Below are 27,356 nucleotides of genomic sequence, written 5' to 3' on the forward strand. Positions count from 1 at the left end.
AGGGAGGCGAAGACCCGACAAGTTCTCTTACGGAAACAATGTGTCAAGTAGGACAGTATCTCGGCATACGAGTCTAAGGCGAAGGCTGCGCTCTCACTTTTTGCACAATACAATCAGGAAGACATATATTGACAGAGTAATTCATGCATGGTAAGTTAACTCTACAGTTCTCACATGGTTTGAGAAGGCAAACACGCTTATTATATGACCTCCATGTACTAAAGCCACCTTACCTAGGAAAGTGGCAGCCAAAAACATGCTTACTAATGCCAAAAGGGAAATACGTCGAAGGCGTGCATTGTGGAGGCGAGCACTGCTACACACTGCTTCTGGACGAGTTGCAATTCTAGGATTCTAAAGCTTGTGGCAACGTGTTATCTATACTAGCTGCTTCAGTTTCCCGTCCGGATGCGTGAAATTCTAAACAATCTCTTCCAATGCCTGCTTAGCACATTATGGCTGTTCTTTGTTTAAACCTCAAAACCGCACTCTCCTCTTCTCACATCTAGTTGATGGGTCATCCTGCTAAGCGTGGTGTTTTCCAAGGCACTTTTTTTATTTACTGCCCTATCCTCATTTACGCTTTCAACCTGTTTCGGTGGAGGCATTCCAAAGTAACCTGTAGAAGTTAAAACAAACCAAGTCTGCCATATTAATTCCTTAAGTTGGGATGCAAAACCAAATGCCACTTCAGCTGAATCTACAAATGTTTATTAAATAGTCATTTGAGCAAGGCTCCAAGATAAATGGGGTTTGTGTGTTGTGAATTAGAGTAGTGTGTTCTATAGCACATGGAGTTTGCTTTGGACATACATTCCAGTCCAATGAGCTTGATTCTCTCTTCTGATGTCAGATTTCTTTTGGGGGAAACCTATGAAAGATGATCTATATTCCTTTCCTTTGAAGTCGACCTGCCCTGTTCCCCGTCTGTGGTATACAACATAAGATGTAATGATCCATTGTATGCCTTTTCCATTGTTGTACCCCTACATGCTGACTACACAGCTGTCTTACTGCGGGCAGAAAATGGCAGAAACACATGTAAACCTGCAGAAGCAAGCCGCCTGCGGGTTGTCATGCATTGCTGCCATTTTGGATCTGATTGACCACACGGAGCAGGAAATTCTCCCTGCGTGGTTTGCCAGCTCCCCATTCTGATGTGGTTGGAGAGGCGGGCGAGAATCCCTATAACCTCTGCCTGTTGTTTAGCTTTGCCATGTTTCTTCATGGGGGCCGCCCTTGCTGATTTCAGTCATGTGCACATGCTTGCACAGTAGAGATCAAGGACGATTCAGTGTATGATGCAGTGTTCTGCACGGGAACCTGAGGAGTGAGTGGGTCCCTATCTTAAACACAGCATTACACAGTGAATTATCAAATTCTCTCTGAAAGAGCCTGCAGCACCAGAATCAAAGTGTGGCCTATATTCCTGTGGCAGCAAGCTTAATTTTAAGAAATATGAAGTTTATGGAGGTTTGCATTTTCCTGTGAAATGTTTTATCTTGCTTGATCTCAAAAACTCTATAAAAAGATTGAGACTAAAACACGAACACAGAGATTACTTCTATATTGAAAGATGAGTCTCTGCCATTTTCTGCTCAATATTAAACCTTGGTCAATTCGGGGCTAAGCTTCAAAGGGTCAAGGACCAAAAGCAATCATTTTTGTAAAAACAATAGCCGACACGTCAGGCATTGATAGTCAGGGTTTTTTTTGGTGACTTGGTTGAAATGTGTATTGAGCGCGAGTTCAATACACATTTCGTCCAAGTCACAGAAATATTCTACCCTCCTAAATTTTGTTTATCGATCGGTTGATTTAATCTTAGGAGCTCTTTGTTCTTCTAGACTTATCCATGGTCTTTGACACTCTGGACCATACTCCCTGTCCACACAAACCCTATTTCATCGAGATAGTTTGCCAGCATTCCTACTGACCATGTCCAAAAGGTGAGCAGTTCCACTTCAGTACCTGAAACACGTACTTGTGCACTGATCCCAAGGCTCCCCTTGATCCAGATCATGTTAATTGTGTATACAACTCCCCTATACCATTATTTTGAGATATTGACTATTATTATTATTCTTTTTTTTTTTTATTAGAACATTTCTAAAGCGCCCAAAGGCAACTAGGCACTAATACTTACGAAGATGGTTACAGTTTTTTCATAGCGATACGTTTACAATATTTACATTTGTACAGTAGGAATACATATCTGTCGCACAGCCAGGTTACAGACAGGGAGCATCTGGGCAGTGCACAGAGGCATCTGGGCGCAAGCAACTTAAGAAGATAGTTACATTTAAGATGGTTCCATTTTTCATAAAGAAACAGTTGCAATATTTACATTTGCACAGTCAGAGTACATATATTTTCACTATCAAGGATTGCAAACCCGAAGTGGCTGAGATACATAAACAAAACAAATGCAAGGAATATCTGTCAGGAGACAGCTAGGGTTGTAAAGTCTCTGTAAACTTGGTCATTGTCATGGTGCCGTAAGGTCATCAGCAAGGGGGCTGAAGGTCGAGAGGCAAGGTGTGGGTGGTATGAAGTCTGACTTGGAATAATACCGTTTTTACATTTTTCCTAATAATTTTTCTTATTGATCTTTAATTTGTTCTCTCCAAGTGGGCAGGGCCAGATTTAATGACCCCTGACTTACAATCCCACCCCGCAATTCTGTGGACAAGAAACAGGTTGCTTTGATTACATCTGATATTTGTTGTATTATCAATACATAGGTGGACCTCCGCTATATGCAAGGAAAGTCGCCAGAATGTTACTCAGACAGCTTGTTCATAAGAACAGAAATGCCTGCCTGAATTGCAACAATATTATAAAATCACAGGTAGGTAATGTCCAAAAATGAAATGAACATGCCTGCCTTGATTTCCACAATCAAGAGCAGTGTTCCTCCTGTGTTTGTATATAATAAAATAAATACATTTATCTCCCACACCCCCAGATTACCCACTAATGCACTTATCGGGGAAATGTTGCCCTCCTCCTGTTGCTTTGCAATTATGGTGCTGAGGTCTGCTGGTGTGGGCATGTCGTTTAATGTAAGCTCATATGCATGACACCAAAAGCCTGAATGTATCTCGAGTTAGGGAAGGAATGTCACCAATTTAGGGTACACTCGACCTTAGCTCACCCAACACAATCTAGAAGACTGGTTCTCATATTGCCTTGAATCAGTAGAAGTACCCCACCCCTTCTTCATCAAAATACCTTTATTTGATATATTGTCATTAAATATACAATATAAACAGTTAAAATAAACATGAAACAGACCTAGTTTATCATGTCTTGCATATGTTAAAACCTGCTAAAAAAACCTCTAATACTAGACTTTATCACTAATAATATAATTGTATAATAAAATATCGACTATTAGGTTTTGCTGGCATCCATCTTGGCTTCCTAATCACATTGCTTGCCCTTCTGCATAGGGTGATGGCATTTGCTGTTGTCCTTATGCCATACTAAAGACACCGATCTCTCGGATACATTTTACGATGTATGTATAAAGGAAAGGACACAGCAAAATAAAGTGTTCAAGTGACTCACCCTAGTTTTGATATGTGCGTGTTTATTCGACTTGATTGAGTCCCTTTTTATTGGCTAACTGTGCAACCGGTATACTACCAAATCTTACGTTAATATGGAGGGTGCACAGTAATCTTGGTTTCATAGTGTCCAAATAACACTTGTATCCAGGTTTAGTTTTGTTAGACCAATATATGTTCATTGTTTCACACTCCCTTATTTTATTCGCCACTTCTGCGCCACAATTATAACATTATCTTGTTTTAAGGTTTTCTAAAGTATTTAAATTGATCCTCTCTGGGTGGTCCCAGAGTTTGGCACACCCAATTAAGTTCTTCTGACATGCTTAAACCATGGAAGAGCAGAACCTCCCTCTTGCTCTTCTGCATCGAGGGCTGATGCCTTACAAATTGTCAATTCATGTGTACACCATAATCTCATCCAAAAGGCTAGATATTTAAACGCGAACAGTTCATTGAGGTGTTGGAGGCTTACAATGCTGGTCTCATGGCTCCATTGCCATGTTTATGGGCAACATTTACATTGGCTCCCAGGTATCTAGCAGCTGCGGTTCACAGTTCTCCATGTCTGCAAACCTCACCCTTAGATAATCAAAGCCAATAACTTGGCCTATGGTTTTCCGCTCACCGGCAGGTAAATCAACTTTTTGTTTTTTTTATTTTTGGAAATCCTATTTTCTGTTTTGCTATATTTTATTTCTAAACCCTTCCTTAAGCAAAAATGTTTAAAAATATGAAACTCCTTTTGTAAACCAGAAGGTGTAAGTGATGACGGAATTGAGCCATCAACGAGAAAGAGAGCTGGGCACTTTTAGGGGCTTAAAAACGAATAGCCAACATGTCATCAAGGGCTCCATTACCATACAGGGAAAATAATGTTGGAGCCAGCACACGACCCTGGCGTACTCCTTTTTGGACTGGAAACAGCTCAGTGGTCCGCCCACCCAACCCACATCTTATTACTGCCTTGTTGTTACTGTAAAGCAGCATAATTAGGGAGAGGAGGTAAATGGGAATTCCCTGCTCTAATACTTCATCCGTGGGATGCCCTCATAGGCCGTAAGGAGATCTATACAGGATGCATATAGATTAATCTTTCTTAATTTAACATTGGTCTGTCCTACTTTTACGTTCTTGGGACCCAACCTGGAGATGGTGTATTTTCTTTTCTCCAAGCTTTTAGACACCTTAGCAGGACTCTCACAAAAAATATTCTTGCTGTATCCAACAAGTATGAGGGGTGTTAATTCACTGGGTTATATCAGCCGCTTTTTTTTATAGAGGGGTACAATTTCAGCTTGGGCCGATATAGTAGGGATAAGCCCAGAGATCGCAATAACATTAAACGCATAAAGAAGGGAGCCCAAACACTACCCTCTGTCTTAAAAAGGTCTCCCAGATTTGAATCTGGACCTGGGGCTTTGGTTTCTGTGTCATGAGTGCAGCTTTGATTTCCTCAAGTGTAAAGGTTAGTGGGGTCCTGTGTATTGCTAAATACAAAATTGCTAAATGTATGACTTTTTCCATCTATTCTTTCCCCACGGTACAGTTGACTAAAATAGTCATGCCAGACCTTCTCAATGACTTGCCCTTGAATACCATTTTCCTCCCTCGCAGAGACTTTGCCCATAACCTTCCAGAATTCTGCCCGTTCTTGTTCCCAGTACACATGGGTGCATCTTCCCTGATAAGTTGAGACTTTACCTTTTCTCTGATAACTTGCTTATGCTGGTGTCGTGCCCTGCAAACCTCCCCCTTCCCCCAAAGCCTGTGTTCTCTTTATGGCTCGGACCAGATGTTTCTTTGCTTCTTTACACTACTGCGGTGTGGTTTTCACAGTTCTTTGCTGCACCGCCCCACAGAGCCTTGCCATCACGGGCATTATTTGGCGCATAATTATCTGGAAGAAGGTCACTACTTCAGTGAATTCACCAGATTTAATGGCAGCTGACTTACAAACCCACCCCACAATTGAATCAGTATAAGTACGCCTCCCATTTCACTTCACAAATGAGCACCCCTGTGCAGTTTTAGAATAAGGGGTTGCCTGGGATTTACATTTAGTTTCATTGTTATGGAAATTACTTCTTTAATCTGCCTTCCATCCATTAATATCTGTTTAAATAGCTACGGCCTCCACAGGTTGCAAATTATCAATTCTCTGTCAGACTATGGAACATCTTGATTAATTCGTAGTCTGAGTGTTTAACTATGCCTGCAGAAACACAGGCTGTGCTTGGATTGCACAAAAGGCTATCGGTTTTACACTGCACATTCAGTACAAAAATTGTATTGCTTTTATTGAAATGATATATATTTGCACTTAATTAAAATGAAAAGCAGAGTGCTTTTTAGCTTACAATGCTCCTGTCCTATTGGACAAGATCTTCACCTACTGCTCCCAGACCAACTGCGGGGACTTAGCATGAAAAGGAAGTGTATGTCAAATAGATTGGAATCCCACAACCAGCAAGCCCCAAAGCTGATCTGCACAGCTTCCCCTATGTGCCGGGCTACTCGGGGATCCTCCTTTATCCAGCCTGTGTGGAATCTTAGCTTTTCAGCTGGTGTGTCTCATCAGTCATGATCTCTGTCAAAGGCCTATTTTATTACCCAAATATTCTAACACTGTCTTTATGGTAATGCATATTTTCAATAGTGGGTTCCATAATCGTGCCCCTCCCAAAAATATACACCTTTCATCAGCGTATCGCAATTTCTATACTTTTGACAGAAGGGAGGGGTGATCTCACTCGTTCACTGCTGAATGGTATTTTGTTTATTTTTCTCTAATTTCTGACAGCAACATGCCAATTCAATTAAATGAAGACCCTGGCATCTGGGCTAATAGAAGCACGTTTCGATGTGCTACATGTCTATTTGGTATCGGGTAATATCCCCATGAATATTATTTATGGGGATAATTTATGGGGTAAATGGGAGCAGGGGTTGCAGAGGTGTCCCCTGCTCCCTTTAAAAAAAGAATTGGGTTTGCAGAGTGTTCCCCGTAGGTTCCATGAGGGTACTATCGCCGCAGAAAACAGCGCCATTCTTGTATGGCGATGTTTTTGCTGGGGTGGAACAGTCTATTTGGGATATTTCTTTATAAATGTATGGTTTTGTTTCTCATTTTAATAGTTTCTCATTAATGTATACAGTTTGAATTTGGTATCAGACGAACAAGGAGTTTTTGATCTTTGAACACACCAAGTTTCATGTTTCTAGGTCTGGTGGTAGTTCAGGAGTTTTGAATATTATTCTCATTTGCATATAAAATGAAGGATACATTGTTGATGTCATTTAAAGTGACACGAGAAAGCCACTTAACTGACGTACTCTGTACGTCCACTTAAGGGGGGGCCTCAGGGCTCCAGCACAGATTAACCAGCAATAGAAGTGTTTTCTGACAGTAATGGAGATTTCAACAGGCCTCTTTATCCATCTGGCAGGATGTGCAGAAGGACAGGGTCAAGAGATGTGGACTAATGCATGGATACCTCTTTGAAGCCGAGCATCAGGTTGAACATCAGCTCAGGTGGCAACCTCACCACCCCTGTTGCAAGATGCCCACTCCTGAGCCCATTTTATAATTGTTTTTCAAAGATTTGTTCCAGAAAACGTCTCAGAAGTGGGGGGGGGGGGGGGTGGGGAGGGCAATGCATGACAGTTGAAATCTACATCAACTTGAGGTCATTAAAACAGAGGACCCTGAAATTAATATCGCACAACATATGGCTTTTTAAATCCTGGTCATAGGGGCCACATTTGAATTGGTTCAATGTGTCATCATGGCTTAACCTAATAATATAGCAGTTGTTGGAGAAATGTAATATTACATTAAGATTCTCTGAGTGAATGACAATACATTTCCTTCACTTGACAAACAGTAAGAATGCACATGCGTAGCATTCAGGATAATACCTGACAACATCCTATCGCTATATTATCATTTTAAAACTTCTGTAACGTAGTCCCTGTTCTCCGGTTAACAGGATTCCATTTTTGGCAAATTCAGGCCTTTCGACACTTTCAGAAACTGTTCCATTTTAAACTGTTACTTTTTATTCTTGGCATAACATGTGAAAACATGGCCACGTCTGGGGAATCCCCGGTCTCTTCATTTCACTTTCATAGCTCCAAAAGGAATATAGTCGTAGCACAGGCTGGGTTCTCTTGCTGGTAATTACATTTCTGACATTGGTCATTGCTATTTTTGGATGGGACAATGTTCCATTGCAGCAGGAACAATTGTCTTATTTCCAGTGCGCTCTCTCTCTTACAAGGAAACAAGTGAACCAGGACGTATCAATGGAAATAACTATATCCTATTAATGCCTCTCGCTTTGCACTGAGGTAGTCTTGTTAGATGCTTGGTGGGGTGACATACCCTTGTTAGGTGTGGGCGCTGGCTGGATCCGTAGGTCCAAAGTTAATGTGGCATTATAAGCCAGAGGTGGTGAAACAAAAAGCTGCTGGGGGTCGCGTAACTAGTTAGAATTGACAGAAGGGCACCACTAGGAGTGGAGCATGCTGCTTAATTTCACTCAACACGGGAAACCTCACCCGGACACGGAAAGGATTGACAGATTGATGGCTCTTTCTCGATTGTGTGGGTGGTGGTGCATGGGTGTTCTTAGTTGATGGAGCGATTTGTCTGGTTAATTCCGATGACGAATGATACTCCTCCATGCTAACTAGTTACGTGACCCCCAGCGGCTTTGTGTATCACCACCTCTCACTTATAATGCCATATTGACTTTGTTGATTGTGTACACCAATAAAACACCATGCCTACAACCTAAAGACTGGACTGTAACAAATAGCAGAATTGCGAAGATTGGACCTACTGATCCAGCCAGCGCCCACACCTAGCAAGGGTTTGTCACCCCACCAAGCGTCAAATTACTCGGGAACCCTGGAGTTGGTCCCCAGACAAACCATGTGCCAGGCTGCAGGCTAAACTACAACCACCAATAGAAGGAGCGCAGGGGACCAGTTGTCCCGATCCTAAAACTCCAAACCTTTTGAAACTTCGTAGTCTTGTTAGATGTTGTCTATTACAAAAGGCAGCACCTATTCAGTGACTCTGTGCAATATTTTACCAAACTGTGGAATCATGTGTGTCACACTAGAAAGACACAGCGCATATTTTTCAGGGCCTCTCGCTTTAAATGTAGGCAGTTGTTCTTTTCCTTTAATTTTGCCCAGAATCTGTTAAATGCATTTTCGGTTGCCGTACTCCATATTCTGATTACACCCAATTGTGCATGAAGACCACTATGAAACAGGGACCCATTAACTCTCTTCTAACCCATCCAGCAGGGGTCTGCAGCCTGCTCCTCTCCATATTCTTGGGGCTCTGATTGCCATGATCCCACTCCATTGACTATGTTGGCTAGTACCGATGGGCATTGTAGTCCAAATAATCCAGAGGGCCAAAGGTTGCAGACCTCTATTGTCTACCAATGTCAAGAAGGTGGCAAGAATAGAGTTCTTGGTGCCCTTTAACTAAATGAAGAGTAGCTAGTAATCATTCAGTGTGGGGGAGGAGAAGGACTGGGCGGAGGGGGTTCTTTTGCTCAAGTACAAGCTGAGGTTCCCTAGCATTTAATGGTCATGCAAGAGATGTCCTTTAAAATGATTGCTCGAAAATACAGCACTAAAAGAAATGGAATTTAATAAACAGTGTTTTTCTCTGTGATGATTAAAGGACAGGCTTTCTTAAATACAATGTACATGCTTTCTAAAGACCAGGTGCATACAAATGTTGGGTCTGTTATCTTTGTATATGGTGGAGTAATGGTTTCTCTCTTTTCTTACAGGTTGCAGACATTAAACGTGTGAACAACTTCATCAGAGAACAGGACATATATGCTCTGAAGTCAATTAAAATCCCTGTGAAGCCCAATGGGATTTTGACAGATGGCCGAGGGGAATTGAGACCGCTGCAGCCACCAGTCTCCAGCTCGGGGCTCACCCTGGTAGAGTTGCCAGAAATTGAGGACACTAGCAGCCGAGGGGATCTGACCAGTTATTTCAAGGAGATTGATCAGAACATCGAGGCAGCCGTTCAGTCCACTGAGCAGTCTCCAGCCTCCTTCTCCTCTGACCTTGCCACTGGCTTTTCCTCTGGTTCCTCGCCCCAGAAGAGCAGTAACTCTGGGGCAGACTGTGGCATCCGCTGGTGGAACGCTGTATTGTTCATGCTTTTGATAGGGATTGTTTTGCCCGTATTTTATATCGTCTATTTCAAAACTCAGGAGGGCAGCGGAGCTAAGGAGACCTCCAATCTCCCAAAGGCTTCAAGTGCTCACAATATGGGAAGCACGAGTGAAAACATCACCTTTTCTGGCCTCAGCAAAACTGTTCATGGAGAAAGACCCTGGAGTGTTTATGCCTTAGTAGAGGACCAGGGCTCCTGAGAGAATAGACAATGCAACACTAATGGATGGTAATGACTCATGCCAGGATGAACAAACCTGGGAAAGGACAAGTTGGCTAGGCGCTCATGTTCTTGAATTAAAACCCAGTGGCACATATTTACAGATGCACTCTGCTTTTGTGGAATTATAGCTTTTTGTTTTCTTAATCTTTGTTACCTGGTCACCTTTCCAGTACTTCTTGAACTCTCAAGAATGTTCTAAGTAATCTATTGTTAGGCACCTTTCTTATTGCACATGACCATTACAGTCTCTTGTCAACACACAGACCACAAGCCCTTTGATTCCTTTCACTGCTCAAGGGTCCCATACTGTAAATGTAGTTTTTGAATTGCATTTGATGTTTTAATTCAACTCCTTACTCGCAAACATCGAACTTGTGGAGGCCCTCTAGGCTGCGCACAGAGATCACCGGAGTGAGGAGTGTGAAGAGGGAGAGCAGGATCTAGGGGTACAGTGACATGTTGTAGGCCCTGACTGCACATTGAATGCAACCCCACCCCCTTCATCGTTATGTCAGAGGGTTGCTGAGACGGCATCGTACCATGCTTCCTGTCGGTGAATAGGTTTCTTTAGCAGGGGACTTTTTGCATAGTGATGCAAGTCATTCTCATGGTGTGATTACTGTTTGTCTCATTTAAATGTACTTATTTTCACCTGTTATGTCCCCTAATTTTCCGAACTAACTTTTAAGCACTGCACATCCACCTAATAGCCACTGGTGCCAAAGGAATTAGACATGGGAGAAGGTCCCCAAAATGTTACTCCAATAATTGATGGGGCAGAGGGTTTGCTGTAATGAAAGTCCAGGATTATTCTGCTGCAGGACCCTGGTTCTCTGGCTCTAATGGTACCTACACAGGCTCCAGCAGTCATGGAACCCTATGCAGGCCACGTATGCAATAGCTTCCAGTACCACTCCTATTCAATTGGGTCTTGAGGATGAACTCCTAGGAGAGCGGGTGTAGACAGAAGGATGAAGGTTTGAGCCTGACAAGTTGTCTTCTATATTTTATTTTTAGTTGCTGCCTTTGATAACGCCAGTCCCTTGCCAAGTAATTCTCAATGTCATGTGGAAAAGAATATATTTGTAACATCAAAAACAAAACTGTGCTCTTGAATAACTAAGAAAACAAGTTCTGGGGAGAACAAACGCCATGGGACATTGGCAGTTCAAAAAGGGTCTGTTCCTGACCGAGATGTAATCCACACTGGCAGATTTCTCCCATTACCTGTGAGAATGTCCATGTGAGGCAATTCTAATAAATGGTGCTGTCCTCTTGTCAAAAGATTTTCGCCAGGAGGGCGCTACTTTGGGGTTCGTGGTGTTCTGTTTTTTTGCGTGTATTGGTAGGAATACTTCCAGGCTGCTCTACCTCCTCTTTGATTTGCTTGCTAAAGCTATTGTGTACTGCATGCACATCCCCAGTGGATAGCACACGTACGATGAACCCAAAACACGAGCATGCGATGCAGAGCGCTGCGTCTTAGCTTACATAGCAGATATTGACTCGTGACCATGAAACATGAACAGCAGATGGTCATCTAGGGCCAAAATCAAACCTTGCACCCCAGTCCCATGGCGCCCCAAGATATTGTGGCCTGTATATTGGAAACCAGAAACCTTCTGCGTTCAGTTTTGAATGCGTGGGTTTTGTTAAGCAGGGGGGCTTTATGAGGTGTCTTTCCACCTCATAAAGCCTGATTTCAAGGCTCTTAGAGGAAGGTTAACTGAGAAATGGCATAATGGGTGGTGTGCAAGCCGGGCCAAACAGGGTGAAGTGGGGGAGGCTGATGAGGTAGCAGCAAAGGGGTGGTAAGCAGATGTGTCAATGAGACGTGTGAAGTCCACTTAAGCGCTCAGATTCTGGGCACAACTAGTGTTCCCTGTCCTCTGATTAACTAACTGGCCTAGTCAGGGTAAGGAGTGGTTGTTGGGTTTCAGGCCTAAGAATTTGAATTGGAAAACTCCCAACCTCAATAGGCTTTTTAAAAAGGATGATTTACAAGGTCCTCCAAGCGCAGGCGTCTGTACCCTTTGGCTCTCCAGATGTTTTTGGACTACAACTCCCATCAGCCCTAGCCAGCATAGTCCATTCTGAGGGATCATTGAAGTTGTGGTCCAAAACATCAGGAGAGCTGCAGGGTGCAAACGCCCTGTCCCAGGGGATTCCAGGATGACAAAAGGGCCCACTTCAGGCAGCTTTAGTATGTCCTTGTAATGCCAACATTATCCATTCGCGGAACGATGGTCCAGTCCTGGTTTTACCTTTGCTTTATGGGACTTGTAATCCTGGCTTTCATGATTATAAACCCAGGACTACAGGTCCTGAAATGCAAAGTTAAACCCGTACTGGAGTAGTGTCTCCCAAATGGAACGGATACTGTTGCAATTTATGCAGTTTTGGAATCGTTAGATCTTCATTGTGAAAAGATTAATGCCGAGTCTGGTAGGTGGACTGCAGGATGTGTTTAGGTTGCACATGGGCTACCGTGCATTCCAACACAATTTGGCCCATTGGCACTCAGTGTACCCTTTGGTACACCACTTTTGTGGCTTTTTCCTCATCTGTGCATTAGGAAGACATTTAACTAACAGACGGTTTAGCCAGTGAACCATTGCTATTTATCATGCGTGTATTGCCCAGTAGTAATGATGTTCATTAAATGTAAAAGCATAGGTTTCCAATGAACATTCAGCTTTGCCATACACATTTTAAAGACTAAATTCTCTTTCACGCCCCACCTTGACCGTGTTGAAACTGCCTGCCGGAGTCGGCCGTCTGTGACCTGTCCAAGTTGCTTCAAACCATGTTTACAAGGAGGAGGGGGTCTTTTATTGCTCCCCGGATGTTGACTAAACGTATGCAATTCCTGTATTTTGAGAGCCCAGTGGTGCTGGAGCAGGTGTTGGCACTCGTGTACTTAAATTGCATGTTATTGATTTGCCCACACCGTTTTAGGGAGTCTGTACTTGCCAATATTGCAAATGTTGACTTCTCTATGGTCTACAAAATTCTTCCAACATCTGGTGGGGTTTATAGTGCTTTTTACAGTGGCTGGATTCTTCAAACGCCTTTATCTCAACGGTTCTTCCACTACTCTGATGGGGCACTTACTTACTGCCTGTGGTACCTAATTTCTTTTACCATTTCAATGCAAGTTGTTTTTTGTTTCTCCCTTGCCTCCTCCTTTGATATACTAGGCTATTGCTAAATCAAGTGCATTTCGCCACACGCATCTTTTGACCATTATTTCCATTAATTGCAAGCAAAGTGTGTATACTTTTTATGTCAACACTTTATTTTTTTGGTCAGATTGAGCTTTTTTTTAATCGCCTTAGTAACTGCCACCACCTGGGTCTGCACTGGGTTCCCCATACTATAGTTAATTATATTTTGTTCACCCTGTTTTCTTATCAGTGTTATGTGTTCTTCTCTCATCTAGCCAATATCATTTATGGAAATGTCTTTGTAAGTCTGCTAACAAACATTCTTAAGAAAGCTGAAGGACAAACCCCCTTCCCGGTACCCTGCTTGCAGTGGACTCAAGTGAGGCTCTCCTGCACAGAATTTGTAATCAATCTTGTATTGTACAGCTACCAAGGTCAATAAAACCAATATGTAAATACCTAAATCAACAGCTGGACCCAGAACATATCAAGAATGGCTTGCAGCAAAACGGAGGACATGATGTCCATCTGAGGAATCGGGCCTCTGAGTATCGAATGCCTGGACAGTAGGAACACAGGCAAGTTGAGTTTGTGTACGCAATATTCAACAGTTGAAATAGACTTTTTGAGCCAACAAGGATATCCATTACATGATTGAACTTCTGGGAACACAAACCAGATCATTTAGAGAAGTGTGATGTGAATTATGTTCTGTGCTCTCCTTTTATGTGACCAGGACGTTACTTGCATGTAACTGTAGTTATATCTTTTATAGCTGAGAGATGGGACTATTCAAGTATGTAAGGGTATAAAAGTCTCAATACTGGATACCAGAGCAGCAATCAATGTCAGTGTTGCATCTTGCCAATGGCTGCCATCTTGAGGTCTTTGCCAGGCTGTTCTTTGTTTGCCGAGGTAGTGCATATTCCTGCCTATCCTTAGGTCTCATTGAAGCAAATGTCAATCACCTCTAGATGGATGGATGAGCGAGAACTCCAACGCCTTCTCGATACATTCTAGCAGGTGGTGGAATTCCAAGCGAACTTTAACCACCATAGACCGATGATAACCATGCATTGAGGCAGGGTTGTCAATAAGGGGAGTTGAAATGGAACTCATTCATCGGGCCTCGGTTCGAAACTTAGCAGACACCAATTTGCTAAAATAGAACAAATAGAGTATTATAAAGCCATGGGTTACCCGGCTTCACGCCCATAGGTTGCTTCCAGTGGCATGTATCCAAATGAAGAGTGCATCGGGTATGCTCCTAGGACAGTCTATGTTGAGCGGATCCAGAGACAGGCTGCATGCACAGTGGCATGCATAAGCGCTTGGTGGCTGGACCATGGAACATCTGGCAACTGGGGCAATGTTCTGCTGCGGACATGTGTAGTGGGCTGCACGATGTGGCACAAAGGATTAGAATAGAGCAAGTTAAGCCTATATTGTACAAACCATTTAATCTAATTTTCTCTGTTTAGCGTTGCCAACATTATACTTTTGTAATAGATGCTTTTTTAAATGTTTAGTCCAATTATAAATGCCGGACGTGAAAAAATGTTATTGTTTGTTAATTGTAACCTAGTACAATGTTTCATATAATGTGTACTGCAGTAGCTTTGCAGAGACACTCTACATAACACTTGCTTTTTGCTCCTGTGTCACAGTCCAGGCAGACACGATGCACTGGCACCTACAGGTTTCTGTCTGAATATGTCAGTCGGCTGTCTCAGAGGTGATACTGTTGTGTTGCTTAATGCGGTGCAACGTTTGTGAACCTTTGTGCAGTTGTGGTGTGTGAAGTGGCAACTTGGTCAAATGTGCAATGTTTTCTGTGATTTTGTAGTCAATTGCAGTTAGCTAGGCAGCAGAGACCGCATATTTCTTAGTGGTGTGTCTCGAGGAGTAGAGACGGCACTGTTTCAGGTCAGGGAGAAGTAAGGAGGACCAGCTGCCTCCCCTGGTGCCCAGGCAAGATTGAGCATATGGCATCTGGTAATGTGGTAGGGTTTAAACCTGTGTCACACTGGTGCTGGGTCGGTTACGAGTTTACACTCAGTATTCTTTAATAAGTTTATAATAATTAAAGAAAGTTTCTGTTGTTTTATAGCGTTTGGATTTTATTTGTACAGTTCAGCTGACGTGGTTCGACCCGACGGGGGTCTTTTTCAAGGCGCGAGGTAATTCCGAGAGAGCGCAATGCATGTTGGTTTGGTGCTCTTGAGTAGAGCCTCCTGTTGAGTAACAGCCATTGAGATGAGCTCCAAACCAACATTCATTATGCTGTTTCGGAATTACCACACTCCTTGAAAAAGACCGCTGTTGGGTCAAAACCTGTGTGAGCTGAACTGTACAATTAAAATCAACACGCTATAAAACAGAGCGTTTCTGTAATTCTTACAAACATAGTAAAGAATACAGAGTGTAAACTCGTAACCGACCCAGCCCCAGTGTGACACAGGTTCAAACCCTACCCTGTTTGAACCATTATTTGAGATGGAAGGGCACTGTCTCACATGAGCCCAGTCACTGGCAGCAGGGTCCCCCATGTTACTCATTGATCAGGGCAGTGATCTCCACATTCTAGTGCTCTACAATTCCCGCATCTGGTAATGTACTGTCTTTGTGGGAGTGGTGATGTAGGACGTCAATTCTTTGAGTGTAGCCTGGGTAAGAGTAAAAAGGGGTCGTTTTACTTGTGGCTTGAATTGGACTGATAGGAACGCGAATGCTAGCTCGTCGGTGGTCCTCTCTGTGCTATTTCAATTGTTTTTCGGAAGGAGTGTAAATAAGGCCCAGAAGTCCCAACGGTCCTGAGTTTCTGTGCCCACCCATTTCCCAAATCAATTGTTAATGTAGCCCACCATATACATGCATGTCAAGCGGCCTTAACATAAATCCCTATGGAGTCCATCTGATTTGTGCAGGCGCTCAAACGGGCCAAAACCATTGGGATTCCAGTATCTGCCCACGTGAACTTTTTATGCGAGTAGATTCAAAAGAAACAAGCTGCTGACGGAGCTTGGAGCTCTGTTCCGAGCTTCTTGCTGTGGATTCACGAGGAACAGCAGGGATCGAAGTATTTGCTCCAACTTGGATCAGTGCAGGAGATATTGAATATTCTTCCTCTGCGGCAAAGTGGTATCGGTGGCAGATACCCAAGTACCTTTTTACTGATGGCCTGAGTAAAAACCTTTTTTTTATTATAAATGTAGATAGGGAGGACAAGGAAAGTTCAAATATTCTGATGGCGGAATAGATTGGTAATGCCGGGCCTAGATGAAGTGAGTAGAACATAACAGCGGGTGTGGAAGGAACAGGGTACGGACATTGGTCCCCCCCCCCTCCTCTGCAGTGTAGGAAGAATCGCAGTCAATACCATTTTCAGTGCGGTAGAATAGATCTGATTTCTGGGTTTGTTTTCAGCGTTGATAGTAAAGCGCAAAGTCCAGGTGTTTTCCTCAATGGGTATTTTATCTCCTTTGTATGAACTTTGCTTTAGCAATGTTCAGTTGCTAAATATCAACATCTCCATGTACAGGCAAAGTTCAACACTCATTCTTTTCCACTAGTGGAGTAGAATTTAGCACCACTGGTACTTGTAAAATAGTCGCAAACCCTGCGGTGGTGCCTTGCCTGCATTTTGTTTACTGTTACTACAAATAAGGCCTGTTGTTGTCCCACATCTTTAACCATCCTCTCCTGCTACCTGGGTGCCTACTTGCCTGCTGGTCCTCCTGCCTCCACTATTTTCCATTGCATTCACCCCTTTTGTCCCAAACACGCGTGCCCTGCTGGATGCTGCTCTAGAGGTGCCTGTGGCAGGCAACATTCAGGGGACCAGAAAGCCCCCTTAGGATGGGTATTTCATACCGAGAAAGCCCCCCCATCAGCAATGCTGCAAAACCCAGGAGTCAACCTTTGTAGCACTCTAAACCTGTTTAATGATGGGTGCCCTTCAGAAATGTTGATAGACGAAGACTAAAAGTGGAAATTGTAAAGTATTGCTCAAATACAAGGAGACCACTTGGCTGTATTTACTTGTGCAGTTATTGTGCCATATCTCAAGAATACTGACTTTTTGCATCATCAATTGGTTTATTTTAAAAACATGTTTTGAGAGATGGCGTATACGCCTTTCTTCTGTGAAGGAAACTGAGTCGCTTCCATGTATGCTACACATCATTTGAAATGAACACTAATAAACGTTTGTGACAAAGTGCCATTGGTCACGTTGAGTGTTGTTACTTTTCAGTGCTGATTTAATTTTGTTACATGGCTGCAGGGTTCCCGCAAAACTAATTTGCGTGGGGTAATTGTGAAGTCTCCTTTTCTGTGGCTGGCAACAGTGTGTGTGTTCTTACATTTGCTTCTACTGTGATGCCATTGGCACTGTTTGGTATTAGCTACCCACAAGCGTTATTACTCTCAAACCATGTCAAAGGTATCACAAATAAGAGTATCAAACAGGCAAAGCACAAATATGATTCTTGAACATCTTTGAAAGATTTGGGAAAATTGCTCAATATTATACGTTGATATGTTACTTCTACAAATCCTGCAGTACCCTCTGCGGCCTTTAATTTTTTATTAAAAGTGCGGACCTAGCGTCGTGAGCAGCGGAGCACTGTACAAACTTTGGGTAGCCGGCATTAGGGCTGGCATCTTTTAACTAGTAGCGCAGTACTGTCAGGTTTGAAAAGCTTAAAAAAAACACTCCATGATGCGGCTTGTCGCAGTGTCAGTAGTGTTTCCTGTCTTTATCTGGGTTGCCCATAGCTGACCAGCAAAGATGACGTTGAGACCAGAAAGAGTACTTCCTCATTCTAAGAACGTGGCTGTGGCACATGACCCTGTGCGGCTGCCCCATTCATATCTGCAGGCCAGGCTCCATGCACGGCGAGGACTCCTACAGATGACTAGACTACCAATCGTGCAGATATGCTGGAACGAAGACGTGCCCAAGGTAAACACTACCGCATCTTATTGTGTTCATAGTAACCCCGCGCTTGTTTTTCCTTGCAAGGCCATGTCAGATACTCCATGCATGAAGCCTCAGCAAGACGTGTGTTCAGTGGCTGAGCCTATTACCATCAAGGAACATGCTCAGCCTCACACGCATGCCCCCCGCACCTTTCAAATCCCGAAGCTAAGGAAGTGGAGGCAGAATTACTCACGGTCTCCACCTCTGCTGTAGTTTCCTGTCTGCTGCTTGCGGCTTTTGCGTGGCTTTACAATGCGGGTTGCCGGCAGTCGATATTTGTCAGTCTGCTGTGTGCAGATGGGGAGGAGTTATCGCCGCCCCCTGAAAGCAAACAGCTTGGCAAGGTGCAAATCTGATCCTTGATGACAAGCTCCACACTTGTCAGGACAAAAGCTGCTTAATGCATCGCACATGACCAACAATTCAACTCCGCATCTGCACAATCGGGAAAATGGCCAAATGCACAACCCTAGCCACAAGAAAGATGTTATGCTAGAGACCTTAGCTATGAGTTCAATCAATTGGCCATCTGTGAACTTGACATCTCTTAGAGTTGAACAGCCCTTGGAATTATTTCAGGAACCGCCACGCGTATTCTTAACAGAAGCTACATCTACTCCGTGTTCCCGGACCACAACGTGTGAGGCAGTGAATGGAGAGGATGATATTGGGGTTGGCTTGGTGCCTCGGAGGAACTAGTTAGCTGTGGCTGATAAACTGCTTTGAAATTTAACAAGAATAACCTCCGAAGTGAGTTTCAACAGAGTTGATAACTCTCTCAAACACGTAACATAGAGGAAATTATGGCAAGTCACAAAAATAGCGCAATTCAGAACATCATATAAGCACAGGAGAGTGGAATCCAGCACCTCGCCCAGTATTAGATGCTCTCAACGCAGAGAAAAAGTGCCTCAGCAAATGGACACAGAATGTCTCAAAGCTGGTAAATCCAACCAAGAAATCGCTGTAGTGCACCGAGGGATCCAGTCACCCTTGGAAGACTCTTCTTCTGATTAATCTTTTATTCAGCGTGATTTTCCAAAAGTAAGGAGGCATGTGCCCAATCGTAGTCATACAGGGGTTAAGTCCAAATATCATGTCAGCAATAACGATAGCAGTAACTCCCTTCCTAAAGATGTACAAGCACATCAACGATAATTATAAAGATCAAAGCCCCCAGACCGCTGTGATGCACTCCAAGCTCATTAACATCAAAATAGCAATGAATATGCTTAATGCAAAAACGGCTGACGATAACGAGAGATCAGAGCATCTAAAAAAAAAAAAACGGGAGGACAAAAGGCTTTTGCCAGAAGTTGCCCGAGAGGCCTTATCTCTCCTAAAAATAAACAAAGAAGCACCTAATGTGGAAGCAGTGAGCGTAGTGATCAATCATAGACCCCACCCAGACCACAAAGCTACAGATCTGCAAAACATTCAAACTGACACCCAAAAAAGTATGACAGAATCTATACCTGAAGAAACGAGAAGTCTACATGAACATGGCTGCGCTTCTGAAGGACACACTAAAATGAATATAGGGGCCTCAATACCTAAAACCAGAGGACTCAATAAAGGGTCCTCTAAAAATAAAAGCTGTATAACAATAGAACCAGATGTACAGTCGACGATGCCTTCTACTCCTGCCGAGGCGGAAGGTATCATAGGCAACCCAAGCAATCCTCACGGAGTAGCAAAGCTCGCAACCAATGAAGGGGATTGTAACTTTTCCATATTTCAGCCTGCCAAAACAGGCAGCCAGAGTGACGGGGAGACCAAATCCTCTCAGGCTAAGAAACCTAAAAACCAACCAAAAGGAAGAAATGTAAAATCTAACAGCTCGCAAACATTTCTACAAGACACATGTGGTGTGGAAACAGAACCACACAGTGTGACTTCGAAGACGTCAAGTGCAAGGCATCGGCAGAAAAACCTACAACATCTAGCGCTAAAAGCAACAGACTCTTTGACTTGCGTGTCAAACACGTCCCTAGAGGATATGTCCTTGCTGTTGAACTTAACAACATATGACACAGACTTCGAAGATGCAACCTCTCAGGTCCAAAATTAATCATTTGAAACAATACATGATGACGCTTCAGAAAAAGGTCAAGCGCAAGAGGAGAAGTCTCGAGTAGATGTCCTTTGTCATAAATATACCTCAAAGTCTAAACAACACGCTGAATCAAAGCGTCGGGTGGAATTTGAAAACAACAAGAAAGAACAAGTTAGGCTAAACTTTCTTACCGTAGAAGAAAAGAGGGGTGAAATAGAAGCAATGACCCATTTAAAACAGCCTCTGGACAAAAACTCGAGGCAGGGTCCAAATTCCGGGGATACTCAGTCTCAAGATGTGCATCTACATTACTCAACCTGCTTAATACAAGGCCAAAAACTCTTTCCTGAGCACCCCTTGCTGAGTCATAATAACATCAAAAGTGATGCAGTGCTGGGAAATCATGGAAGCCGAAGGACAAAACTAGGACAATTCACAAACCTCTTGCCAATTACCATCTAACATTGCAGCGCATGCTATTAGTCAATGATGGACTGATATTAAACCAAAACATTTTATTACGGTTGTTGCATCATGTCCCAGCTTTAAGAGCTCTTGAATCGGATGAAATTCCAATCGTTGAATTTACAGAAGAACCTCAACATGATTGTGTGCGATTGCACATTCATTCCAGAATGATCTGTGACCTATTGTTGGGTGCGGCTTCATCATTACTACCCTTGGGATTGGACATTATGGAAGCTAAAAGAGATACTATGTTGGAAAAAATAGTAGAAAACTCAAACAAAAGAAACGAAGAGCAGACACGGGAAGATGAAACTAGAAGTTCCCCAAGATGGAAGGAAAACCAAATACCTTGCCCTCAAACAAAGGGTGTACGTAATGAGACACGGGGAATCATAAAATTAACATGATGCAACATAACCGTAGTGATCTACTAGAAGCACTCTTAAAAATAGCTTAACTGAAATAAGGACAACTTGAGAAATAGATCAGAAGTGAATTCATTGACAACAAATGCAAAGGAATAAAGTTGGAACTGGCTGGCTGGAGCCTTGTGTTTTAACAACAGCTAATGCCAAGAATTGCGGCAAGATGTGACACGTTTAATTGGTTCATGGAACACCCGCGGATTCTCTCATCTGTTTGACAACAACACTTGTGATTTGAAATTCTTTGTTTGCAGGAAACATGGCTATCTACATCACCCATTGCATAAGGCTATGAAATAACAATGAATCCGGCCATAAAAGGAAAGAAAGGACGTCCAATGGCAGGCCTGCTCAACCTAATAAAAAAGAAAGTGGAGGCTGCGTCATTAGTTTGAGTAACCCAAGCCCTTGCATCCAGCTCACTGTAATTGAAATATCTCAAGATCTTAAAACTGTGGGCAATCAGATCAACATCCTGACTCTTTATTGGCAGCATAAAGCGGCCGGAACCCGAACTTATGTTGACCAAATAACTACTCTAATTGATAGCCTGAAATTCACAGACAAGAGCTCCAACATTGTGCGGTGATCTAAATATCAATTGTATAACATCAAATAGTACTGCAAAAACAATAGATCTTAGTCAAGCAAGACCTTGGCTAACAGATAAAAGAAAGAAACGGAGGGCAGAGACATGTTCATCCTTAATTAACATGTACGAGGAGACATTCTGCCTCGTCCTACGTGGAAAGAGAAAGCCAGGAATCCATACTGGATTATTTCTTCATATCCGAAAGATTGGCGCAAAGAGTAGCTTTGCTACATGTTATACCAATGCAGCAGAGTGACCACAACTTAGTGGAAATAAGTTATTCCTGTCGGTCGTTCTTAACCCAAAAAGCGTGGAAACATTCTGTGATAGTGGAGCCTGGTAGAAACAGACTACGCCTAAATGTCACCATCAGAAATGAATGTTTGAATGGATTAATCAATGGAAATACTAGTAGAGTAAAATACAGCTCGCTACTAAATCAATACGTGGAAAGACAGCAGGGATGGCGAAACCGCAGCTTCCAGAAAAAATATGCATTTGATCTTGAAGTATCAGTAAGGAAAAGAGAATTCCGAAAAGCAATTAGATCAATTGTGAAGCTTCACAATAAAGATAAAATTGCAAAGAAGAAGCTCAAACAAAAATATAAAACTGGCTAATTTCTTATAAACACATAATAGAACAACGAGACGCGGAAGACATGATGAGAACCCTGCAAAACAAGAACGAGATTTTTGGAAACTCATTAACACAAGTGCCCCACAACAAGCCATTCAGTGTAATATGGTATCGAAAAACAGTGGGTGAATCACTATATCGAGTTATACAAAATGAAAGGTCACTAACAAAATCCTGTCTTACCTCGTATAGACAAGTGGGACATCCCCTTTGACAAAGCTGACATCTTAACAAAAATGAAACCAATCCGTTTGTCTAGGGAACAAAACTCAGCCCATTCATCAGGATTTTCTTTCAGCATTTGGTTGCTAATGTCATTAGCAACCAAATGCTGAAAGAAAATCCTGATGAATGGGCAGAGTTTTGTATGTCCCTCTTTTCAAGGTGAACGGACGAGTGCAAAGTCCCGTCGTCTTGGAGGAGTGCAATCGTGGTTTTGATCTTTAAGAAAGGCATCAGATCTGACCCGAAAAATTACTGCCCGATCTCACTACTCGACGCTGTGGCCAAAATATCCGCCTCACAAATCCAATCAAAAATTACCACTTGAATTAGATACTGACAAACCTATGACCCTAGACAAACTGGATTCATAAAGGCTGTGGGCTTAATTTGCACCTACTTCATCTTCTAAAACGGAAAGCAATTTGACAACGAGCAAAAATCCATCTTGCTTACATAGATCTGGCTCGCGCCTTTGGCAGTATTGATAGGGAACAGTTATTAACAAAACAAAAAAACAGGAAATGTCCAACAAGCCTCATCATGGCGATCAAAGAACCACATTCCAACACTGAAATAAGAATACGCCTTGATCAATCTGGCTCCTTATCTGCCCCGATTAAAACCCATAGAAGAGTCAAACAGGGATGCCCATTGGTGTCACTTCTTTGCAACCTTTTCATATCTGACATTGGCAAAACCGTGGGAAGTATCACTGCATTTCCGCCGAAAATTAACAGAGAACATCTGGGTTGGATGATGTACGCAGATGACCTTGTGCTGTTAGACGTAACACCAATTGGCCTGCAACGGAAACTTCACCTACTTGAAATATATGTAGAAGACAGCAGCTTATATATCAACGCCTTGAAATCAGAAATTCTACCATTGCAAAACATAAAAGGAAGGAAAAGTAACAACAAAAAGAAGTTCCAATGGTGCCTTGAAAAAGAAACACTGAGCTGTGTAAACTCCACAAAATACCTATGGATGTGGATCACTCTAGCATCAACGATGCCCCCTGGGTGGAAAGAATTAGGTAGAAAAACAAGCAATTAACAGAGCAAGGTCTTCTCATCAAAATATTTTGTAAATTCTCGCTGAAAGCAGTCATTACCTTTTACAAACAAAAGGTGGTACCTGCACTAATTATTGAAGCACATTGCGCACTACGATGTCCTTAGACATTTGCAGTCAGCCCTGGAAAACATCTTCAGGCGAGCAGTTCTGCAGCTACCAAAATGTGTGCCGACAGTCTGCATAAGATACGAGTTAGGGCTGACTTCAATAAATGCCAGGGTGATGTGGAGCATGCTGTCACTTTCAATGAAAACTGTGATAGATGACAAGTCCTCACAATTTAACATACTGCACAAACATTGCAGTTACATGAATGAAATGGGCAGAACGATATGAAGAAACATTGTTGGTTCTTAACACAACTATGGACATGCTACAATCAAATCCTAAAGCTGTAAAAATGAAACTATGGTCCCGAGATTGGACCGATACTGCAGATCTGAGACTCAAATATAAATCGATTCTGAACATTTGTAGCGAGTCAAAAGCCATGAATAAACTACCAACTTATTTAGAGAAATGTCCAAATCGACGACATAGGAACCTCTATATGAAATTCCTTCCGTTTCAACCTATTTCCGAAAGAGATCTTGGAAATTCGGAAAAACTGTCCATTTAAAGATAAGAAGTGCAGATTTTGCAAGAAGATAGCTGAAATATTAAAGCATTTCACCTTGTTCTGTCCAGCCTTATGATCATTGAGAACGAGACACTTGGGGCTCTTTGTATCAGAAATGCTGCTACTCAGCGGAGCAGATTGGTGGTTACTAAGCTGTAATGGAGTGAACAATAAGCTAATCTTTGCATTAACTACCTACTTGGACCAAATATCCAAGCTATTAACAGTAACACTAGATACTTCCTAAAAGCGAAAGAAAACTAAGAACCAAAGCAACCAAGGGAGAGTGATGGAGAGACCACACCAGCAGAACCACAAGAATCATGAAAAACTGGGAGCCCTATGAAGGATTCTCTACATGCTATTTTTTAAAGGTTTGTAAGAAATGAATAAAAAGAAAATACAAAAAAAAAGTTGTGGCACAAATCCTTCTAGGGGCAGATCATTGAGCCATTGTTGGACAAGTGATTTTTTGAGCGGGGGCAGACCGATGAGGATGAATTCAGTCTTGGGTAGTTGAGGTAGGCAGTCGACATCCAGGACTTGATGATGGCTAGGTAATCGCAGAGACAAACTATGTCCTATGCTCTATTTACTCTCATGCATAACTGAGTATGGTCTGCATATTGTTGAATGGTTACACTGGGATCTTTGAGGCGAATGCCTCGTGGCTCCATTTGAAGGTTAAAAATGATTGGTGAGAGGATTGAGCCTTGGGGTTGACTGCGCAGGAGACCCGGATTCGGTAAGAATGCAAAAAGTTCATCTGGACAGCCTGATGTCTGCATGAGTGGTAGGAGGTAAAGCAATTTAAGACAGTGCCAGAGAATCCCATCCTGTCAGCAAGAAGGGAGAGAAGGATGCAGTGGCTGATGGTGTTGAATGCAACCGAGAGGTCAAGGAGGACAAGGAGGCATGAGTTACCCTTATCCATGATTTGGAGAGCATCATACACCACCTAGATGGTGGCTGTCTCGATGCTACACTTTGGGTGGAACCCTGACTGATCGTCGTTTAGGAGGTGGAGTTGTTCGATTCTGGCGTGGAGTTGTGATGCAACTACTTTTTTCCAAGATTCTGCCAATAAACGGGAGGTTCATAATTGACATGTAGTTGACCAGGTCTGCTGGATCTAGATTTGGTTTTTTGAAAAGAGGTCGTATGAGACCTGCCTCGAGGGTGTCCGGGAATGATCCTTCTGCAAGGGGGGCATTGTTGATGCTGAGGATAGCATTGAGTGCCAGGCCCATCAATTGTTTAACAATGGAAGCTAGAATTATATTGTCAGTGTCAGAAGTAGATTTGAGGGAGGCAATCATTTTTAGGAGATGCATGGGAAAGGGAGGAGAGAACTCGGTTCAGAGGGGCAGTGTGTGTGCAGGGGATGCTAATGCTGTGAGTGGTTGATTGGGTGGTCTCTAGGATTTTGGCTATATTCATTCGGTCACATTTTTCCTGGGTTGCTGGTACCTTGGGTTCGTGTGAGGGTTTGGTACAGTGCTTTACTACTTCAAAGAGGGCTTTACTTCTGTTAGAGGCTGACGCAATGGTGGTGGAGTAGTATGCCTTGAAATCAGAATCCTGTGGTTTGTGCACAGAGATTTGAGGTTGCGAGGTCTCCCGAGTTATGGTTTTTTGCACCAGTGTTTCTCTAGGGAACTGATTGAGCATTTTTTGGAGGCTAGCTTGGGGGTGTATGATGGGGCTGATGGTTTGATCTTAGCCAAGCTAGTTTTTAGGGGGGCATGAGTGTCCACTAGTTTCATAGCAGAGTTGCTGTTTAATTCCATGTTTTTTCTCATTGACCAGGAAGGTTTTGAATGAGCGGTGTTGAGTGAGGGGGCGTTTAACCTGACCTTTGTGTGCCATAGTCGAGTGGGTGACTGATCATGCGATGGCGCATGAACAGACCAGTCAAGTGTGATAGGGTCTGCACAGGTGATGCAGGGGGGTGAAGTGAAGATTAAGACTAGTGTGTTGCCTTTGTTGTGCATTGGGGAAAGCACAATTTGCTTAAGGTCCATGGAAGCAGTCAGTGCGAAAAGCGTGCTTAGAGTGTGGCTGTGGGCATGTTGCTCTGGATGTTAAAATCACAGAGAAATACATTATTTGAATGTGCCAATTAGATAGAGGAGAGTAAGTTAGAGATGCCTGCAATGAAAGGGTCACTCCTGTGAGGTGGTCTGTAGATGAAGTGGAAGGTGATGGATTCCCGCTGTGATAGAGGTAACCGGAAGGCGAGTGATTCAAATGAGCTTGTTCTGGGAAGGGGATGATGCAGCATGGCCAATCGCCCCTGTGGATGATTGCCATTCCACCACCTACTCTTCCTGGCCGGTTGACATGTTGAATGCAGTAGCCTTGGGGTAGTAGAACATAGAAAACATGTGGGCACGATGGGGTAAACCATGTTTCAGTGATGAACTGGGCATAAAGGTTGTTGTATGAGATGAGGTTGGCGATCTCTGCAGCGTGAGTGACTTCTGAGCGAGCATTGATCAACATGAGAAGGCGTGTGCATGTGGTCTGTGGGTGTTGGATGGGGCAAGTGCAATATTAATGTGGTTTGCCTGGGTAGCTTGCTGGGGCAGCCCAAGGCACTTAGCCCATCCCCACTCTCGCTAGGGTTCGAATGGCAATCGAGGGACGAGACACATGGTGATGTCTTTTGGTGAGTAGCAGTAATTTCAATTAGTTTAGAGGTGAAATGCAGGATTGCGGGTCAGGCCCTTGGCCCTATCAGGCACAAAAAGGTAAGGTCCTTGTCTTTGCACATCTTTTGCTGAGGACACCGGCAATGAAGATGCCTAAGGAGGACTCATTAAATAGGTGGAGGGTGAAGCAACAGTGGCAGAGCCTGGTCACGTGGCCAGCAGCCTACTCAGTTTACTTCCTTTCAAATTCCAGAACCTTTTCCAGTATGCTCTCCTCATGTTCCAAATGGATGCTCAATGCCCATAATAAATGTATATATATTTCTTTTTAAAAACAGGCCTATGAGTGAAGGTGAAGAAAGACATAGATGGTGGTTAAGGACCAGCGGACTTCAGGGTCAAGGACCTTAAGGGCTCCTTCCTTGCCAATTCA

At 43.1% G+C, this 27,356-nt stretch overlaps 1 protein-coding gene across 2 annotated transcripts in view; it reads left to right on the top strand.

The window, feature by feature from the left end:
* The window catches only part of LYSMD4 (LysM domain containing 4), an 81,779-nt gene extending 64,370 nt beyond the window's left edge, over positions 1 to 17,409 (top strand). For both annotated transcript variants that reach the window (XM_069625037.1, XM_069625038.1), the window contains exon 3: positions 9,395 to 17,409. In XM_069625037.1, the coding sequence (XP_069481138.1) occupies positions 9,395 to 9,994 (600 nt within the window). In that variant the 3' untranslated portion in view covers positions 9,995 to 17,409. The remainder of the gene's footprint in view (positions 1 to 9,394) is intronic.
* The last annotated feature ends 9,947 nt before the right edge of the window (positions 17,410 to 27,356 follow it).

The sequence above is a fragment of the Ambystoma mexicanum genome, chromosome 11 (assembly GCF_040938575.1).
Source record: "Ambystoma mexicanum isolate Mex_15411 chromosome 11, UKY_AmexF1_1, whole genome shotgun sequence".
NCBI lineage: Eukaryota > Metazoa > Chordata > Amphibia > Caudata > Ambystomatidae > Ambystoma > Ambystoma mexicanum.